General features: G+C 36.4%; 1 protein-coding gene across 4 annotated transcripts in view; it reads left to right on the forward strand.

Annotated features, from left to right (window-relative positions):
- The window catches only part of SUCO (SUN domain containing ossification factor), an 80932-nt gene that overhangs the window by 51839 nt on the left and 9781 nt on the right, over positions 1 to 19312 (forward strand). For 2 of the 4 annotated variants that reach the window (XM_010372602.2, XM_010372601.2), the window contains 6 exons: positions 1916 to 1984; positions 2765 to 2855; positions 5697 to 6863; positions 7916 to 8003; positions 16741 to 16845; positions 19018 to 19172. In XM_010372602.2, coding sequence (XP_010370904.2) covers positions 1916 to 1984; positions 2765 to 2855; positions 5697 to 6863; positions 7916 to 8003; positions 16741 to 16845; positions 19018 to 19172 — 1675 coding nt within the window. The remainder of the gene's footprint in view (positions 1 to 1915; positions 1985 to 2764; positions 2856 to 5696; positions 6864 to 7915; positions 8004 to 16740; positions 16846 to 19017; positions 19173 to 19312) is intronic. The other 2 variants (XM_010372603.2, XM_030936140.1) reach the window with 2 other exon arrangements.

Raw genomic sequence — 19312 nt, forward strand, 5'->3', positions numbered from 1 at the left:
CTATAGGTGACAGTGTAGGTGGGGGATCATAAATAATATTGCAGTATTGGTTGGCATTATAAAGGGTGTATGAGGAAATAACAGTTTCCATTCCAGACTTCATCTTGGTTTGTGAGGGACTATAGAGTTTCCATTTTTGTTATCTCATACTGCAGCATCTCTTTAGCTTAAGTAAGAATCAAGGCCACTTCTGTTTATCAGTTTGCCAGGTCAAAGGACAATATTAAAAATGTTATTTAAGCATTTTGAAATGGCAAATATCGAACCTTTGTGTGTTATACTGATGATTAGAAACGACATACCACTACTTTGTTGACTTTCAGCGTATACACTTACAATTTTGTGAAGATCAACATTGTAGCTGATTCCTAGCTATCATTTTAAAACAGTTTAAAATCTGCTACTACTTTCTCCCATCCTAAAGCATATATTTACAGGATGAGCTCCAGGCAGCACTCTGGTTTACTTGCAACCTTCCTAATGTAGATTTTTCTCTCTTAGATCCTTTTCTACTTTTCACATCTCTGGTTTTCATTGAAAAAGTGATGAATACTCTGTGGATCGCTTTTAGGAAAGGAGATTAAGACAGAAATAATGTATGATGATTAATATGTAGCTCCTGCCAGATCTTAGTATTTTAATAGTAGGAGTACCTGATACCAAAGAATTAAATTCTAGTGGAATTTCAAAGGTTAGATTGGGAATGAAAAGTTAATTTCACTTGAAATTACATCACATTACTGGAAGGAAGGTCTTCTATTCCCAGTACCAGTGTTTTATGGAGTTCTGATATTTTGTTATGCTCATGTATAAATATATCTATGTAGATATTGAGGTTTGTACCACTTTTTCATGTAAATACCCTCCTCAAAAAGAGAAGTAGGGTTAGCAGGTATGCAGATTGCTTTTTTACAACACTTTGTTTTTTTATGACCTTGACTTTTCATTAATCTGCCCCATCCCTGGCCCCAACCAATTAACTAAAGAATTTGTATGCTTTATGATTTAAAAAGATTGCAGTTTTGGCCAATGAGTTTTTTAAAGTCATCAAAGAGATTTGATTATATGCAATATCAATTTAGAATTTAACCATATTACTATACATAAGATAGGCTAATCGTTGAAAATATTTTCTGCTTTTTTTGGATAATCTCTGTTTTGTTTACCTGTGATAATCACATAATGTAGGAAAAGCGTTTGCTTTTTTATTTTAAACTGTAGAGAATTTTTAAAGAAAAATAGGTTTTTCTGTAAAATAAGAATTTTGATCATCACATTTTCTCACTGTCCCAGTACAGACTATATGTTGAGTTATACTTGAATTTATAATATGCTGAAGACAGTGTTTTGGTAAAGTGTCTAGGGAAGTTTTACAAGAAAAGTATATTTATGGCCGGGCACAGTGGTTTACAGCTGTAATCCTAGCACTTTGAGAGGCTGAGGTGGGCAGATTTCCTGAGCTCGGGAGTTCGAGACCAGCCTGGGCAACACAGTGAAACCCTGTCTCTACTAAAATACAAAATATTAGCTGGGCGTGGTGGCATGTGCCTGTAGTCCCAGCTACTCGGGAGGCTGAGGCAGGGGAATTGCTTGAACCTGGGAGGCAGTGGTTGCAGTGAGTCGAGATTGCTCCATTGCACTCCAGCCTGGGCGACAGAGCAAGACTCCGTCTTCAAAAAGAAAACTATATTTAAATATAAAATTCCTTTTGAACATAAAAATTTAGATACATGCTTTACACTTTTGGCTAAAATTTATTTGTGTCCTTTATTGGACTTCAGTTGTGAGGTAAATACAAAAGTAACCAGTCAAAAAATGCAAAAGATCATTCTAAATGATTTTTTGACTATCTGATATTAATTTATATTAGAATATTTAGGTATTTGGTATTTTTTCTGATTGAATTTTGTTTTAGATGCCATTCTAAATATGGTGAATATTGCTGCTAATATTCTGGGAGCAAAAACTGAAGACCTGACAGAAGGTACCTAATCATTTTATGGGTCTTTTAAATAGCTGGTACTCCAGGGGTCCTTATGTTTAGGAAAATCAAGTAATGAGTTAAGAAAATTTGATTTTTTACGTTTAGAAATATAGAAATAATTCAGAGGAACTTACCAATCTTTATTATTCATTGTTTATTTGAATTTCACACTTCTTTTTTATAAAAGGATACTGTCTATATAAAACTTATGAATTTGCTTTTTGACTTCTCCTGGCTCTAATATTAATAACAATGATTTTATTTATTATATCTTTGCTGAGATTTTGATGTCCTAATGGTACTTCAAGTATATTATTCTTTCATGTGTTAAATAGCTACTTGATTTACAAAGCCATCTTTTCCTTAGAGAGTGGCAAATAAGAATATTATTGGCAAGAAGAAACAGTCTTGCTCTTTTGTTTTTTTAAAAATGCTTAGATCCAGGTGAACACTTAAAATGACTCATTTATTTCCTCTCATTCTCTTCAACAACTCTTTCAGTATCTAGAAGGCATATTAATCACATAAGGTTACACAACATTCATAGTCATCTGACTTGATTTAATTATCTGAGAAATTGAGAAACAATATATATTACTTGTCGTGATCTTATATGATCATTTCTTCCTAAAAGAACTTTGATTTTTTAAGAAAAGTCTGCAGTAGCAAACCAATTTGGCTTTTTTCTTCTCTTCCAAGAAATTTATTTGTTTTAGTAAAATATTTTCATGGTACAGCTTTTAAAATTGAACTCAACATTGGGCATCTTTCTTAAAATAGGAAATAAAAGTATATCTGAGAATGCCACTGCCACAGCTGCACCTAAAATGCCTGAATCAACTCCTGTTTCAACTCCTGTTCCATCTCCTGAGTAAGTTATAATGTGATATTAAATAGAATTTTATTGCAATGCAGAGCTAAGTATATTAGTATAAAAAAAGGAACTTGTAATTTGTGTATGAAATGATTACCTGTAGAGAGCTCTGAATCATAGGATAGACATTCTGTGGCCACTTAGAAAATCTTTGAGTTGCTTCTTCCCATTAGTGTACATGCATACTGGGAATATAATTCAGATCAAACTTTTTTTGGGGGGGGGGTATTATATATTACTTTCATTATTCACAACAGTGACTCTTTTCCATATTGCAAATAGTTGACCTTACTCTACAAGTATAGACTTGAAGACAAATTTTAAAGGCCCCCCCCTTTTTTTTTATTAAGTTCAAGTTTAAAAGCATTGATCTGTGGTATCCCTAGAAAGCTACCAAAATACGTAGAGCAGTGGTTCTTGAATAATGTGTTTGCCACACAGCAAGCTCTTAACTGTTCCGTTTCTCTGAATCATGTAGGCCTTTCCCCAGGTTGCAGTGGGGCCACTTTGGGCAGAGATATAGCTAAATAGGTAATAGATATAATATATACTCATTTTTTGTCTTTTCTGCCAGAGGTGGTTACTTTGTTGGTACCTCTACTTCTTATCTAGAATAAATAATAAGTTTATAATGATTTGGATAATCAGGTAGTTATTGTAGACTTAATTTATATATATTTCATTAGATACACTCCCTGTACAACTTTGCAAGTCTTTTATCTTAGAACAACTCTACTTAAGAGTATAAGATATTTGAATATGAACCGCTTAGTTCAAGATAGTATGTAATGAGACCTGCAGTGGGTATGCTTTGAACTGCAATTCCTGAGAACTATACTATTTCAAAAATGAGATTTTGATGCTTTGAAAGGCATAGTGAGAAAATTATATTATCCTGTGTTAATCCTGAAAATTACTGGAGATATTTATTGGGTGATTAGAGAGAAAATATAGCATATGTGTTATTGATTCCTAAAAGGACCTAAGAAATCTATTGAGGATAGAGACATTCTTGGTGTTTCTAATTATGTGGAGCTGTAATTGCTGTTCCTGATTTGGTAACTAGGTTTCTTCAGTTAACAACACACTATGTCATATTTTTCAAAACTAAATAAAACTAATTTGGTTATATATATATATGTATACATTTTAATACACATACATATATGCACAAGTAGATAGGAATATTTGTTGAAAGCTATAGTCACAGGCCATTGGAGCAGTTTTTATTTTTCCGTATTAGTTTTTAATAGATATCTTTCCATAATTTTTTATTCAGTATTTCTTCATGTTTGTCTTAAATTCTTTTTAATGCTTTTAAAGCAATCTTTTGAAGCAAATACATGAAAATGAAGGAATCCACGATAGGATGTCACTGTTAAAGTTATGGAAAGCCAACTTACTTTCTTTCCTAGGTTTTAGTAAGAGTTGCCATGTGAATTTGAGAAAAAATTTTTAAAGTATATTTCTAATTACAGTTTTTTACCAAATTCAATCTAATTTTTCTCTCTCCCCTTCTTCAAACATTACTTCTTTTTACTGTCATAAATTATTTGATAGAAAAGCAATATATTACTTGAATATGTAAGAAATATTATTAGAGACTAAATATCTATGGCTATAAATACCTTTTTATTTACCGAAGTGTAGTCTAATTATGTTTTAATTTGGTCCATTTTAATTTGGTTTTACTACCAAAATGAAAGTCTACCTCATAGATACTGTCTATTTTATTACTTTCTTCTGTCTTTCCTATTGTGACATTAGTGTCTCTTTGAAGACATTTCCTGGCATGCTTAGTGATTTTTCAGAATGGGAAAATGTGTGTTTGAGTGTAATTATTTTTGGTATTTAAATTACCATATTTTTTCATATTGGACCTTTTATGTATAAGGCTACACCCAGTAATTAGCTATCTTTATCTTGGAAGGAATCACAAGCATTATAATTTATAACACTGTCCCCATAAGCTTCATCCCCCCCACTCTCCTGTATGCCACATATATACTCCACAGCCTCAAAATGGGATAGAATATGAATAGTGGTGCTAGTAGTTTAATAACAGCACTATTAGCGTATCATAAGCCAGAATTGTTATTAAAGTGGTTAAGTATTTGGCTTTTAATAATAGAAGATTAGCCTAGATGATAGCAAAATTATTTTAAGGAGGGAGATAATGTTTCTTGTCCTTAAAGCAGATAATCCTATGTGTGTAGGGGTGTGTGTGTGTGTGTGTGTGTGTGTGTGTGTGTGTGTGTGTGTGTGTGTGTTTAATGCTGCATTGGAGTTCCTCAAATCATTCTTAGAAAAATTATGTTTGAGAAATCTAGCTGCCTTTTGAAAATAGGGTATTCAAGTACAAAGTGCACTCATAAGTATTAAGAATCCTAGATTTTAGTTCTAGCTTTGGACCTTGTTTAAGCTAGCTTATTAAGCTAGCTCTTAGTTGACTTACTTTCTGATGTATGAGGGATAGTGAAGCTTGTAAAGATTCAGTGAGTATTTGTGAGAGGAAAGGTACACTATACATTCAGTGAATGGAAGTATTCACTTAGAAACAATTCTTAAACAGATTAAAAGAAAGCAAGTTTGATATGGTAAATATGGTGGTTTGAGTCGTCTGGCTAGTCACTTGATTGTAGTATTTCTGTTATTTCTGAGCAGTATTTGTTTTTATAATAAAAATGTTTTGAAGGTGGAAAATTTATCCAAAAACAACTTACATTTCTTCTGTATTTCCAACCTTTAATCTTATGTACGGATACATTTATTTTTCTTAAACATATTTCAACTTTAGACTTCTAAGTAAGTGATTTATAATTATGTATGTATTTCTAGGTATGTAACCACTGAAGTACACACACATGACATGGAGCTGTCAACACCAGATACTCCAAAAGAGAGTCCCATTGTACAATTAGTTCAAGAGGAGGAAGAGGAGGCAAGTCCATCCACAGTGACCCTTCTGGGCAGCGGTGAACAGGAAGATGAGTCATCACCCTGGTTTGAGTCAGAGACACAAATATTTTGCAGTGAACTGACCACAATTTGTTGTATTTCTAGTTTTTCGGAATATATATATAAATGGTGTTCAGTTAGAGTTGCTCTTTATTGGCAGCGCAGCAGAACTGCTTTGAGTAAAGGAAAAGATTATCTTGTGTCAGCTCAACCACCCTTACTACTTCCTGCAGAATCAGGAGATATTTCAGTATTGCAACCTCTGAGTGGAGAATTGGAAAATAAGAATATAGAAAGGGAAGCTGAAACTGTTGTTCTTGGTGATTTAAGTAGTAGTATGCACCAAGATGACTTGGTGAATCACACTGTAGACGCAGTTGAACTTGAACCAAGCCATTCTCAAACTCTTTCTCAGTCTCTTCTTTTAGATATTACCCCAGAAATCAATCCTTTGCCTAAAATAGAAGTATCTGAATCTGTTGAATATGAGGCAGGACATATACCATCACAAGTGATTCCCCAAGATAGTTCTGTTGAGATTGATAATGAAGCAGAACAGAAGTCTGAGAGCTTTAGTTCTATAGAGAAGCCATCTGTTACCTATGAAACAAATAAAGTTAATGAGGTAATGGATAATATTATAAAAGAAGATGTGAACTCCATGCAAATTTTCACAAAACTGTCTGAAACAATAGTGCCACCAATAAATACAGCCACTGTACCCGACAATGAAGATGGGGAAGCCAAAATGCATGTAGCTGACACAGCAAAGCAAACTTTGATTTCTGTTGTGGATTCTTCTTCATTACCTGAAGTAAAAGAAGAAGAACAGTCTCCAGAAGATGCCCTTTTGAGAGGGTTACAGAGGACAGCTACAGATTTTTATGCTGAATTGCAAAATTCGACAGATCTAGGATATGCTAATGGAAATCTTGTACATGGATCAAACCAAAAGGAGTCAGTATTTATGAGACTTAATAATCGTATTAAAGCCTTAGAAGTTAACATGTCTCTCAGTGGTCGCTATCTGGAGGAGCTTAGCCAAAGGTAAGCTTTATTATGAATTAGCACAGTCAGCTTCACACAGTGAGTTAAGTAGCGTAGAGTATGTATGACCTGTGATTACAGAAGGAGAGGATTTAATTATCTCATGGTATAATAGAAGTAAGCACAATTTTAGCGAGAGAGAAAGAAAGCTACTTGAATGCTGATCAGTGACTTAATTAATTTTTTGTTTTTAATTTTAAAAGTACTTCCCAGTGACAAGACACTTTTATTAGGCTGACAACAAGTTTGAATTATCTATACTCACTTTCACCTTTTTTCTGTTGCTTAACTTTAGCCACTTTTTCTGCTTGATTCCCAGAGAGCTCGTGGAAAAAATGATAGTATCTAGAGACCTTAAAGGTTTTAGTGGAATTTAACCAGGTATCGCTTAAGAGTTTAGATAAGTGAAGACAGGGATGGACTGAACTGGATAACTGGGCACATTTGCAGTTTGCCCTCTTTTAAACAGGTCTCGGCATCCTAGTTCTACTTGTAATAATTTCTGCTTTTAAGTGCCAGAGACAGTGCCAGTTCATTAAGACATCAGGCGTGGCTTTTTAAACCTGTTTATTCTTTTTTTATCCTTTGTGTGTTCATAGTCTGTCCTTGGGGCTTCTCTACCAACATTTTACAAACATCTAGGCACAAGTGTCCAGAGTTCCTGAAACACCACCTTTTCACACCTCTGATATTGAAATGCCACTAATAAGGTGTCACTAAGGCAGTCTTATATCTGAAGTAGGAAATTTTTCTAATCCATACATAGAATTAATTGGCTAATCGTGTGTGTGTGTTCATGTGTGACATGCTCACTTAGCTACCCCATACCTGCTCTTACTTTTCCCTACCTCCATCTTCATCCCAAGGGAACCACAGAAATTACTAAATTTTACATAGCAAGAGATACATAGAATTGTATTGCATAGGCCTGAATAAGAGTCACTTTAAGAAAAATAGATTTGTCTCATATATCAAAATCAGAAGTATGTTTCCATTACTAAGTGGAATAAATAAGAAATTAAAGCTAATTTAAACCAATTCTTACTCCATAGGTACCGAAAACAAATGGAAGAAATGCAAAAGGCTTTCAATAAAACAATTGTAAAACTTCAGAATACTTCAAGAATAGCAGAGGAGCAGGTTAGTCTTCTTCAGCCCTTATTTACTTTTTATATAAATTTCCACTGAATTCTATAGGATCTCACTGGTAAAGGATAAGTATTGTAGTTTCACTTTTTCCCCCTGCTAGCTGGTGTTTAAGCCTCTTATATTAATATGATGTCATGTTTGGAAAGTTACATAGCTATTAGCATCATTATCTTCTCTAGAGAAAGTTTTCTTATTTATTTTTTTTAATTATACTTTTAAGTTCTAGGGTACATGTGCACAACGTGCAAGTTTGTTACATATGTATACATGTGACATGTTGGCGTGCTGCACACATTAACTCATCATTTACCTTAGGTATATCTCCTAATGCTGTCTCTCCCCGCTTCCCCCACCACACGACAGGCCCCAGTGTGTGATGTTCCCCACCCTGTGTCCAAGTGTTCTCGTTCAGTTCCCACCTATGAGTGAGAACATGCGGTGTTTGGTTTTCTGTCCTTGTGATAGTTTGCTCAGAATGATGGTTTCCAACTTTATCCATGTCCCTACAAAGGACATGAACTCATCCTTTTTTATGACTGCGTAGTATTCCATGTGTGCCACGTTTTCTTAAACCAGTCTATTGTTGATGGACATTTGGGTTGGTTCCACTTCTTTGCTATTGTGAATAGTGCCGCAATAAACATACATGTGCGTGTGTCTTTATAGCAGCATGATTTATAATCCTTTGGGTATATACCCAGTGATGGGATGGCTGGATCAAATGGTATTTCTAGTTCTAGACCCTTGAGGAATCACCACACTGTCTTCCATAATGGAAGTTTACAGTTCCACCAACAGTGTAAAAGTGTTCCTGTTTCTCCACATCCTCTCCAGCACCTGTTGTTTCCTGACATTTTAATGATTGCCATTCTAACTGGTGTGAGATGGTATCTCATTGTGGTTTTGATTTGCATTTCTCTGATGGCGAGTCATGATGAGCATTTTTTCATGTGTCTGTTGGCTGCATAAATATCTTCTTTTGAGAAGTGTCTGTTCATATCCTTTGCCTACTTTTTGATGGGATTGTTTGATTTTTTTCTTGTAAATTTAAGTTGTTTGTAGATTCTGGATATTAGCCCTTTGTCAGATGGGTAGATTGTGAAAATTTTCTCCCATTCTGTAGGTTTCCTGTTCACTCTGATGGTAGTTTCTTTTGCTGTGCAGAAGCTCTTTAGTTTAATTAGATCCCATTTATTTTGGCTTTTGTTGCCATTGCTCTTGGTGTTTTAGTCATGAAGTCCTTGCCCATGCCTATGTCCTGAATGGTATTGCCTAGGTTTTCTTCTAGGGTTTTTATGGTTTTAGGTCTAACATTTAAGTCTTTAATCCATCTTGAATTAAATTTTGTATAGGGTGTAAGGAAGGATCCAGTTTCAGCTTTCTACATATGGCTAGCCAGTTTTGCCAGCACCATTTATTAGATAGGGAATCCTTTTCCCATTTCTTGTTTTTTTAGGTTTGTCAAAGATCAGATGGCTGTAGATGTGTGGTATTATTTCTGAGGGCTCTGTTGTGTTCCATTGGTCTGTATCTCTGTTTTGGTACCAGTACCATGCTATTTTGGTTACTGTAGGCATGTTGTATAGTTTGAAGTCAAGTAGTGTGATGTCTCTAGCTTTGTTCTTTTGGCTTAGGATTGTCTTGGCAATGCAGGCTCCTTTTTGGTTCCATATGAACTTTAAAGTAGTTTTTTCCAATTCTGTGAAGAAAGTCATTGGTACCTTGATGGGGATGGCATTGAATCTATAAATTACCTTGGGCAGTATGGCCATTTTCATGATACTGATTCTTCCTATCCATGAGCATGGAATGTTCTTCCATTTGTTTGTGTCCTCTTTTATTACGTTGAGCAGTGGTTTGTAGTTCTCCTTGAAGAGGTCCTTCACATCCCTTGTAAGTTGGATTCCTAGCTGTTTTATTCTCTTTGAAGCAATTGTGAATGGGAGTTCACTCATGATTTGGCTCTCTGTCTATTATTGGTATATAGAAATGCTTGTGATTTTTGCACATTGATTTTGTATACTGAGACTTTGCTGAAGTTGCATCACTTTAAGGAGATTTTGGGCTGAGACGATGTTGTTTTCTAAATATGCAGTCATGTCATCTGCAAACAGGGACAGTTTGACTTCCTCTTTTCCTAATTGAATACCCTTTATTTCTTTCTCCTGCCTGATTGCCCTAGCTAGAACTTCCAATACTGTGTTGAATAGGAGTGGTAAGAGAGGGCATCCCTGTCTTGTGCCAGTTTTCAAAGGGAGTGCTTCCAGTTTTTGCCCGTTCAGTATGATATTGGCTGTGGGTTTGTCATAAATAGCTCTTATTATTTTGAGATACGTTCCATCAATACCTAGTTTATTGAGAGTTTTTAGCATGAAGGGCTGTTGAATTTTGTCAAAGGCCTTTTCCGCATCTATTGAGATAATCATGTGGTTTTTGTCTTTGGTTCTGTTTATATGATGGATTATGTTTATTGATTTGTGTGTGTTGAACCAGCCTTGCATCCCAGGGATGAAGCCCACTTGGTCGTGGTGGATAAGCTTTTTGATGTGCTGCTGGATTCAGTTTGCCAGTATTGAGGATTTTCGCATTGATGTTTATCATGAATATTGGTCTGAAATTCTCTTTTTTTGTTGTGTCTCTGCCAGGCTTTGGTATCAGGATGATGCTGGCCTCATAAAATGAGTTAGGGAGGATTCCCTCTTTTTCTATTGATTGGAATAGTTTCAGAAGGAATGGTACCAGCTCCTCTTTGTACCTCTGGTATAATTCAGCTGTGAATTCCTCTGCTCCTGGACATTCATGGTTGGTAGTCTATTAATTATTGCTTCAATTTCAGAGCCTGTTATTGGTCTATTCAGGGATTCAACTTCTTCCTGGTTTAGTCTTGGGAGGTCTTGGGAGGGTGTATGTGTCCAGGAATTTATCCATTTCTTCTAGATTTTCTGTTTTATTTGCATAGAGGTATTTATAGTATTCTCTGGTGGTAGTTTTTATTTCTGTGGGAGTGGTGGTGATATCCCCTTCATCTTTTTTTATTGTGTCTATTTGATTCTTCTCTCTTTTCCTCTTCGTTAATCTTGCTAGTTGTCTATCAATTTCGTTGATCTTTTCAAAAAACTAGCTCCTGCATTCATTGATTTTTTTGAAGAGTTTTTTGTGTCTCTATCTCCTGCAGTTCTGCTCTGATCTTAGTTACTATTTCTTGCCTTTTGCTAGCTTTTGATTGTGTTTGCTCTTACTTCTCTAGTTCTTTTAGTTATGATGTTAGGGTGTCAATTTTGGATCTTTCCTGCTTTCTCTTGTGGGCATTTAGTGCTATAAATTTCCCTCTACACATTGCTTTAAATGTGTCCCAGAGATTCTAGTATGTTGTGTCTTCGTTCTCATTGGTTTCAAAGAATATCTTTGTTTCTGCCTTCATTTCGTTATGTACCCAGAAGTCATTCAGGAGCAGGTTGTTCAGTTTCCATGTAGTTGAGCGGTTTTGAGTGAGTTTCTTAATCCTGAGTTCTAGTTTGATTGCCCTGTGGTCTGAGGGACAGTTTGTTATAATTTCTGTTCTTTTACATTTGCTGATGAGTGCTTTACTTCCAACTGTGGTCAATTTTGGAATAAGTGTGATGTGGTGCTGAGAAGAATGTATATTCTGTTGATTTGGGGTGGAGAGTTCTATAGATGTCTATTAGGTCCACTTGGTGCAGAGCTGAGTTCAAGTCCTGGATATCCTTCTTAACTTTCTGTCTTGTAGTTCTGTCTAATGTTGACAGTGGGGTGTTAAAGTCTCCCATTATTATTGTGTGGAAGTCTAAGTCTCTTTGTAGATCTCTAAGGACTTGCTTTATGAATGTGGGTGCTCCTGTATTGGGTGTGTATATATTTAGGATAGTTGGTTCTTCTTATTGAATTGATCCCTTTACCATTATGTAATGGCCTTCTTTGTCTCTTGATCTTTGTTGGTTTAAAGTCTGTTTTATCAGAAAGACTAGGATTGCAATGCCTGCTTTTTTTTTTTTTTTTTTTTTCATTTGCTTGGTAGATCTTCCTCCATCCTTTTATTTTGAGCCTATGTGTGTCTCTGCACGTGAGATGGGTCTCCTGAGTACAGCACACTGATGAGTCTTCACTATCCAATTTGCCAGTCTGTGTCTTTTAATCTGAGCATTTAGCCCATTTACATTTGAAGTTAATATTGTTATATGTGAATTTGATCCTGTCATTATGACGTTAGCTGGTTATTTTGCTCGTTAGTTGATGCAGTTTCTTCCTGGCATCGATGGTCTTTACAATTTGGCATGTTTTTGCAGTGGCTGGTACTGGTTGTTCCTTTCCATGTTTAATGCTTCCTTTAGGAGCTCTTTTAAGGCAGGCCTGGTGGTGACAAAATCTGTCAGCGTTTGCTTGTCTGTAAAGGATTTTATTTCTCCTTCACTTATGAAGCTTAGTTTGGCTGGATATTAAATTCTGGGTTGAACACTGTTTTCTTTAAGGATGTTGAATATTGGCCCCCACTTTCTTCTGGCTTGTAGAGTTTCTGCCAAGAGATCCACTGTTAGTCTGATGGGCTTCCCTTTGTGGGTAACCCGACCTTTCCCTCTGGCTGCCCTTAACGTTTTTTCCTTCATTTCAACTTTGATGAATCTGACAGTTAGTGTCTTGGAGTTGCTCTTCTCAGGGAGTATCTTTATGACGTTCTCTGTGTTTCCTGTATTTGAATGTTGGCCTGCCTTGCTAGGTTGGGGAAGTTCTCCTGGATAATATCCTGAAGAGTGTTTTCCAACTTGGTTCAATTCTCCCCGTCACTTTCAGGTACGCAAATCAAATGCAGATTTGGTCTTTTCACATAGTCCCATATTTCTTGGAGTCTTTGTTCATTTCTTTTTACTCTTTTTTCTCTAAACTTCTCTTCTCGCTTCATTTCATTTATTTGATCTTCAATCACTGGTACCCTTTCTTCCACTTGATTGAATTGGCTACTGAAGCTTGTGCATGCATCACGTAGTTCTCGTGCCATGGTTTTCAGCTCTATGAGGTCATTTAAGGTCTTCTCTATGCTTTTATTCTAGTTAGCCATTCGTCTAATCTTTTTTCAAGATTTTTAGCTTCTTTGCGATGGGTTCGAACATCCTCCTGTAGCTCAGAGAAGTTTGTTATTACCGATTGTCTGAAGCCTACTTCTGTGAACTTGTCAAAGTCATTCTCTGTCCAGCTTTGTTCTGTTGCTGGTGATGAGCTGTGTTCTTTGGAGAAGAGGTGCTCTGATTTTTAAAATTTTCAGCCTTTCTGCTCTGGTTTCTCCCCATCTTTGTGTTTTTTTCTGCCTTTGGTCTTTGATGATGGTGACATACAGATGAGGTTTTGGTGTGGATGTCCTTTCAGTGTGTTAGTTTTCCCTTTAACAGTCAGGACCCTCAGCTGCAGGTCTGTTGGAGTTTGCTGGAGGTCTACTCCAGACCCTGTTTGCCAGGGTATCACCAGCGGAGGCTGCAGAACAGCAAATATTGTAGAACAGCAAATGTTGCTGCCCAGTCCTTTCTCTGGAAGCTTTGTCTCAGAGGGGCACCCGGCTATAGGAGGTGTCAGTCGACCCCTACTGGGAGGTGTCTCCCAGTTAGGCTACACGGGGGTCAGGGACCTACTTGAGGAGGCGCAGTCTGTCCGTTCTCAGATCTCAAACTCCGTGCTGAGAGAACCACTACTTGCTTCAAAGCTGTCAGACAGGGACGTTCAAGTCTGCAGAAGTTTCTGCTGCCTTTTGTTCAGCTATGCCCTGTCCCCAGAGGTGGAGTCTCCAGAGGCAGGCAAGCATCCTTGAGCTGTGGTGGGCTCCACCCAGTTCGAGCTTCCCGGCCACTTTGTTTACCTACTCAAGCCTCAGCAGTGGCGGACACCCCTCCCCCAGCCTCGCTGCTGCCTTGCAGTTTGATCTCAGACTGCTGTGCTAGCAATGAGTGAAGCTCTGTCGGCATGGGACCCTCCAAGCCAGGCGCAGGATATAATCTCCTGGTGTGCTGTTTCCTAAGACCATTGGAAAAGTGCAGTATTTGGGTGGGAGTGTCACGATTTTCCAGGTTCCATCTGTCACGGCTTCCCTTGGCTAGGAAAGGGAATTCCCCAACTCCTTGTGCTTCATGGGTGAGGTGATGCCCTGCCCTGCTTCAGCTCACACTCTGTAGGCTATACCCACTGTCCAATAAGCCCCAGTGAAATGAACCTGGTACTTCAGTTGGAAATGCAGAAATCACCTGTCTTCTGCCTCGCTGATGCTGGGAGCTGTAGACTGGAACTTTCCTATTCGATCATCTTGGAACCTGCCGAGAAAGTTTTCTTGAGCATTATTCATAGTACATTGTGTGTGTGTGTTAGGTAGAAATGCAGAGGACTTTCCTGCAACTTTGTTAAACTCTAAAATTGTGTGTGTGTGCATTTTTTTTTAATGTAGATAATCTTATTGACTGCAAGTAAGAACAGCTTTGTTTCTTCTTTTTGATCGTCATACCTTTTTATTTTTTTTCCCTATCTCTTGGCTAGAGTTATATAGTGATGCAACAGGACTGGTAATTATGACCATTCCCCCATCTTGTTGATTTTAAGGGAACTATTCCAATATTGCACCTCTAGTGTGATATGTGTGTTATCACATAATAAAGAAATTTTATACTTTTCTAAAAGGTTATTTGGGACTAGGGGATGGTGAAGTGAGGAGGCCTTATACTGCAGAGTTTTGTTAGGTGCATCTTACTCTCCTATTCATGGCACATTATAAATTGAAGATACACTTTGCAAATATTTTCTCCCAATCCATTACTTGTTTTCTTATTCTCTTTACAGTGTGGTTTGAAGAGCAGAAGCTTTTGATTTGTTGAGGCCCAATATATCAGTTTTCTTCTTGCTCTATGAATCTTTGCCTAATGCAGAATCACAAAGATTTTTTCCTTTGTTTTTTTCTGGAAGCTTAATAGTTTTAGTTTTATATTAGGCCCATGATTCATTTTGAGTTAACTTTTATGTGTTACAGGGTATGGATCAAAGTTCTTTTTGGAAAGTCAGGGTCAGAAGAGCAAAGCATATAGACATCCATTTGTTCTGGAGTCATTTGTTGGAATGAGTGTCCTTTCTCCACAGAATTTCCTTTGTACATTTGATAAAAATCAGTTAACCATATATATGTGGGTCTGTTTCTGGGCTTTTGTTCTGTTGATCTGTTTGTCTGTCTTTAAGGTAATAACACAATGTTATATTTGTTGTAGCTTCATATTAACATCTTAAGTCAGGTAATGTTAAGTCCTCCAATTATTATTTACAGGATTGTTTTGGCTGTAGTAGTTTTTTGCATTTCTGTATGGATTTCAGGCTCAGCTTGTTAATCTCTACCAAAAAAAATGGAATCTTGATTGGGATTATGTTGATGAATTTATAGATTAATTTACATAATTGTCATCTTAATATTAAGACTTCTGACTCATGAACACAGTGTTTTATTTAGCTTTCATTAGTTTGAATACAAATGCCCCCTTCTGTGTATTTTCTCTTTGTTGATATGTAACGTCAATGTCTTGTGTCTCAAAGACTTACTGAAGTACTTTTCAACAAAGTTGCATATTAATAGTATTGGAAGTTAATCCTGATTAGAAGTGTTAACGTATTAACTTTAATAGCTTGTCCTTTAAATGTTTATAAATGTCTTGAATTTATCAGAGTCAAATGTAAGTCAGGATTCGAAAGAAATAATTTAAAAAGTCACATTTAGCATTTTGGAAAGATGAGGTAGGATAGAAAGTACCATAGTGGATCACAGTAAGGGAAGTAAGTGAAATCTTTTGCTGTAGTTTTGTATAAAACTCTCCGCACACAGGTACACAGCTGAGACTTAAAACTTTTTTGAATCAAAATGTAAAAAACTTAGGTCTAGAATAATAGTTATGTAGATATTTCATATAGGGTCCTAAAAGAGTTTTATATTTCCTTGCCTTCTTCCTGCCCTTGTTTCCTCCTCCTTAACTTTATTAATAAGTTCAAATTTTCAGTTTAAGTCTCCCTAATACAAAGTCATAACTATGAATGTGATGTATAATTCCCTAAAGTATGCATACCAATTATATTATAAACAAGACATCTTTGTTGATTATAAAAGCTTCTAAAATTCAGTGCTGCCTAAAACAAATGGAAAGATAGGCATTTTTGATGCATTTCTTTCATTGGTGATATTTTAGCATTGGTTAGATGAACAATTATAGATATTCCACTGTGTCCCATCCTAAGTTCTAACATAATATGCTATGAAAGAAATTTTTAAAACTTGGTTTTGAGCCTAATTTATAACCAAAAACATTCTTCAGAAACTTTTCAGTTTGTCTTTGTGCCAACTGCTTTGCTTTAAAAACGCTAAGTGACTTTTTAAATATTTCTGGTTATGTGCTAGTTTATTTATAGAACCCATGTTAATTTGAAAAGTAATTTACCAACTTCTGTTATACAGTATTTCATGTTGTAGCAGTGAGTGGCAAAAAAATAAATAAATAAGTAATAATTCTTGTTGGGGAGGGTTAGACACAGTCTCAGATACTTCAAGTGTTTTATTTCTAAAATTTCAAAGTTTACTTACTCATTGAGATTCCTATTAATATATTTGTTTTGAAATAATGGAGTTTTTTAAGATTATTTTACTTCAGTTTTTAACGTTAATAGTTTGTAGTTAATATTCAAAGAAAAATAAGTTCCTTTATTGTAGGATCAGCGGCAAACTGAAGCCATCCAGTTGCTACAGGCACAGCTGACCAACATGACACAGCTTGTTTCAAATTTATCAGCAACAGTAGCAGAATTGAAACGGGAGGTAATTGTTACTGCTGGTATTGTGAGACCCAATGCATGTATAGAGATTGTCATAGAGTCAGGCTTGTTAACATGAACATGGTACCTAAAACTTTGACCAAACAAAATTGTAATTTGTAGTGAACTTTTTAAAAAAACAGAATATGGCATTTTTAAGTTTTGGAAATATATTATCATAGTCTTTATAAAATATGGCTTTCATAATTTAGGCCATACCTATAATATAGGTATGAAACTTCTAGCAGGCTTTTTGTAAACATTGATAGTAGGAACACGTACTTCATTTTCAATTCAAAAAGGCTTATAAAGTTGCTTAACAAAGCAAAAATTTCATTGATTTAAAACCTTTTTATTGAGCATCTAGCATATGTGAAGTGTGAGCTGTACACACCTAGGTTGTGGCATACGGTTAGGTAATAGTCCCTGGCCTCACAGGGTTTACGTCCTGGGGGAGGGATAGAATACATATAGTAAATAAATAAATAGATGATAATTTCTCCTAGTGATACATACTGTGAAGAAAATTAAATGTGTGTGTGTGTAGGGTGGTGGCAGTAAGGGATGCTACTTTAGAGTGATCTTGGAGAGCTTATCTGAGGAAGATGGTATTACAACTAAGTACTCAAGAGGAGTTAGCAGCCACACATTGCCTGGAATGATAACCTGTTTCTAGCAGAGCTAGGGCAAAGGACTGGAGAGTAGAAACAGTGTAATGTGTTTGAGAGCAGAAAGAATGATATGACTGGAGCGGAGTGAGTGAGAGAAGTGAAGCTAAGAAATGGGTTCAAGATATTGGCAGAGGCCTTGTCATGTAGGACTTTGTAGACAATTTAGAGTTTGAATATTTTATTTGAATCATTGTATCATTGGAAAGTATTAAGAAGTGATATGGATCATGTCATTAATGCTTAGCACTTTGAGAAACTCTCCATTTGTTGCTCTGTGGAGTATTGCCTGTTGGGGAACAGCAGGAGCAGAAGCAGACAGGAAATCAATTAAGAGGTAATTGCAGGTCAGGCATGATGGCTTTCACCTGTAATCCCAGCACTTTAGGAGGTCCAGGCAGTCAGATCAGTCGCGGTCAGGAGTTGGAGACCAGCCTGGCCAACATGATGAAACACCATCTCTACTAAAAATACAAGAAAATTAGCCAGTGTGGTGGCATGTGCCTGTAATCCCAATTACTTGGGAGGTCAAGGCAGGAGAATCGCTTGAACCTGGGAGGTAGAGGTTGCAGTAAGCCAAGGTCACACCACTGCATTCCAGCCTGGGCAACAGAGCAAGGCTCTGTCTCAAAAAAAAAAAAAAGTAATTGCAGTAACCTGAACGAGATGGTGTTGATTTACAATAGGATTTTAAAAGTGGAGAATAGTGTAAACTTATTGAATTCAGAATATTTTTAAGTTGTGGAAAGATAAGCTTTGAGGAATTAAGGTTGATCTCCAAGTTGTGGGCTTAAATAACTGGCTGGTTGATAGTTCATTTTTATAAGATGGGAAAGACTGGGTAAAAGCACAATTATTTTTTCTCCCTGAGGAGGAGATAGTGTAAATGGAAAGACAGACCAAATGTGACAAAATGTTAACAATTGGTGAGATAGGTAAAGGTGTAAATATATTTATTGTTTTATTTCTAAAACTTTTCCATAGGTTTCACTCCTATAGAAAGAATTGGAATGCTGCAAAGAATTTTTTTTAAATGTCATAGATTATTTTCAAAGAGCATGCCTTGCATTTCTGGTCTTTGAAGCACATTAAAAAAAATACTTAAAATGGGCTGGGCGCGGTGGCTCAAGCCTGTAATCCCAGCACTTTGGGAGGCCGAGGCAGGTGCATCACGAGGTCAGGAGATCGAAACCATCCTGGCTAACATGGTGAAACCCCATCTCTACCAAAAAGAAAATACAAAAAATTAGCCAGGCGTGGTGGCGGGCAGCGGTAGTCACAGCTACTCGGAAGGCTGAGGCAGGAGAATGGCGTGAACCAGGGAGGCGGAGCTTGCAGTGAGCCGGAGATCGCACCACTGCACTCCAGCCTGGGCGACAGAGCGAGACCCTGTCTCATAAAAATATATATATACTTAAAATGATTGGTCCTTTGATTTTTAGATATCAAATCATATTTTTCCTAATATGATTTCCTATGATGATTATTTAACCCTCTTCTTATCTCAGGTTTCAGATCGACAAAGCTATCTTGTCATATCTTTGGTTCTTTGTGTTGTCTTGGGACTGATGCTTTGTATGCAGCGTTGTCGAAACACTTCTCAATTTGATGGAGATTATATTTCAAAACTTCCTAAAAGTAATCAGTATCCAAGCCCTAAAAGGTAATGTCAGTATTATATTTCACAATTTTATTTTTTTACTATGCTTTATATATTTTTGAGAAGTTTTAAGCAAATAAAGGGAGACTGAGGTAATTTATTTCCCTATATGATTATCTTGAAACCAAAACATTAAAAACATC

The sequence above is a fragment of the Rhinopithecus roxellana genome, chromosome 8, assembly GCF_007565055.1.
Source record: "Rhinopithecus roxellana isolate Shanxi Qingling chromosome 8, ASM756505v1, whole genome shotgun sequence".
In the NCBI taxonomy this organism is placed as follows: domain Eukaryota; kingdom Metazoa; phylum Chordata; class Mammalia; order Primates; family Cercopithecidae; genus Rhinopithecus; species Rhinopithecus roxellana.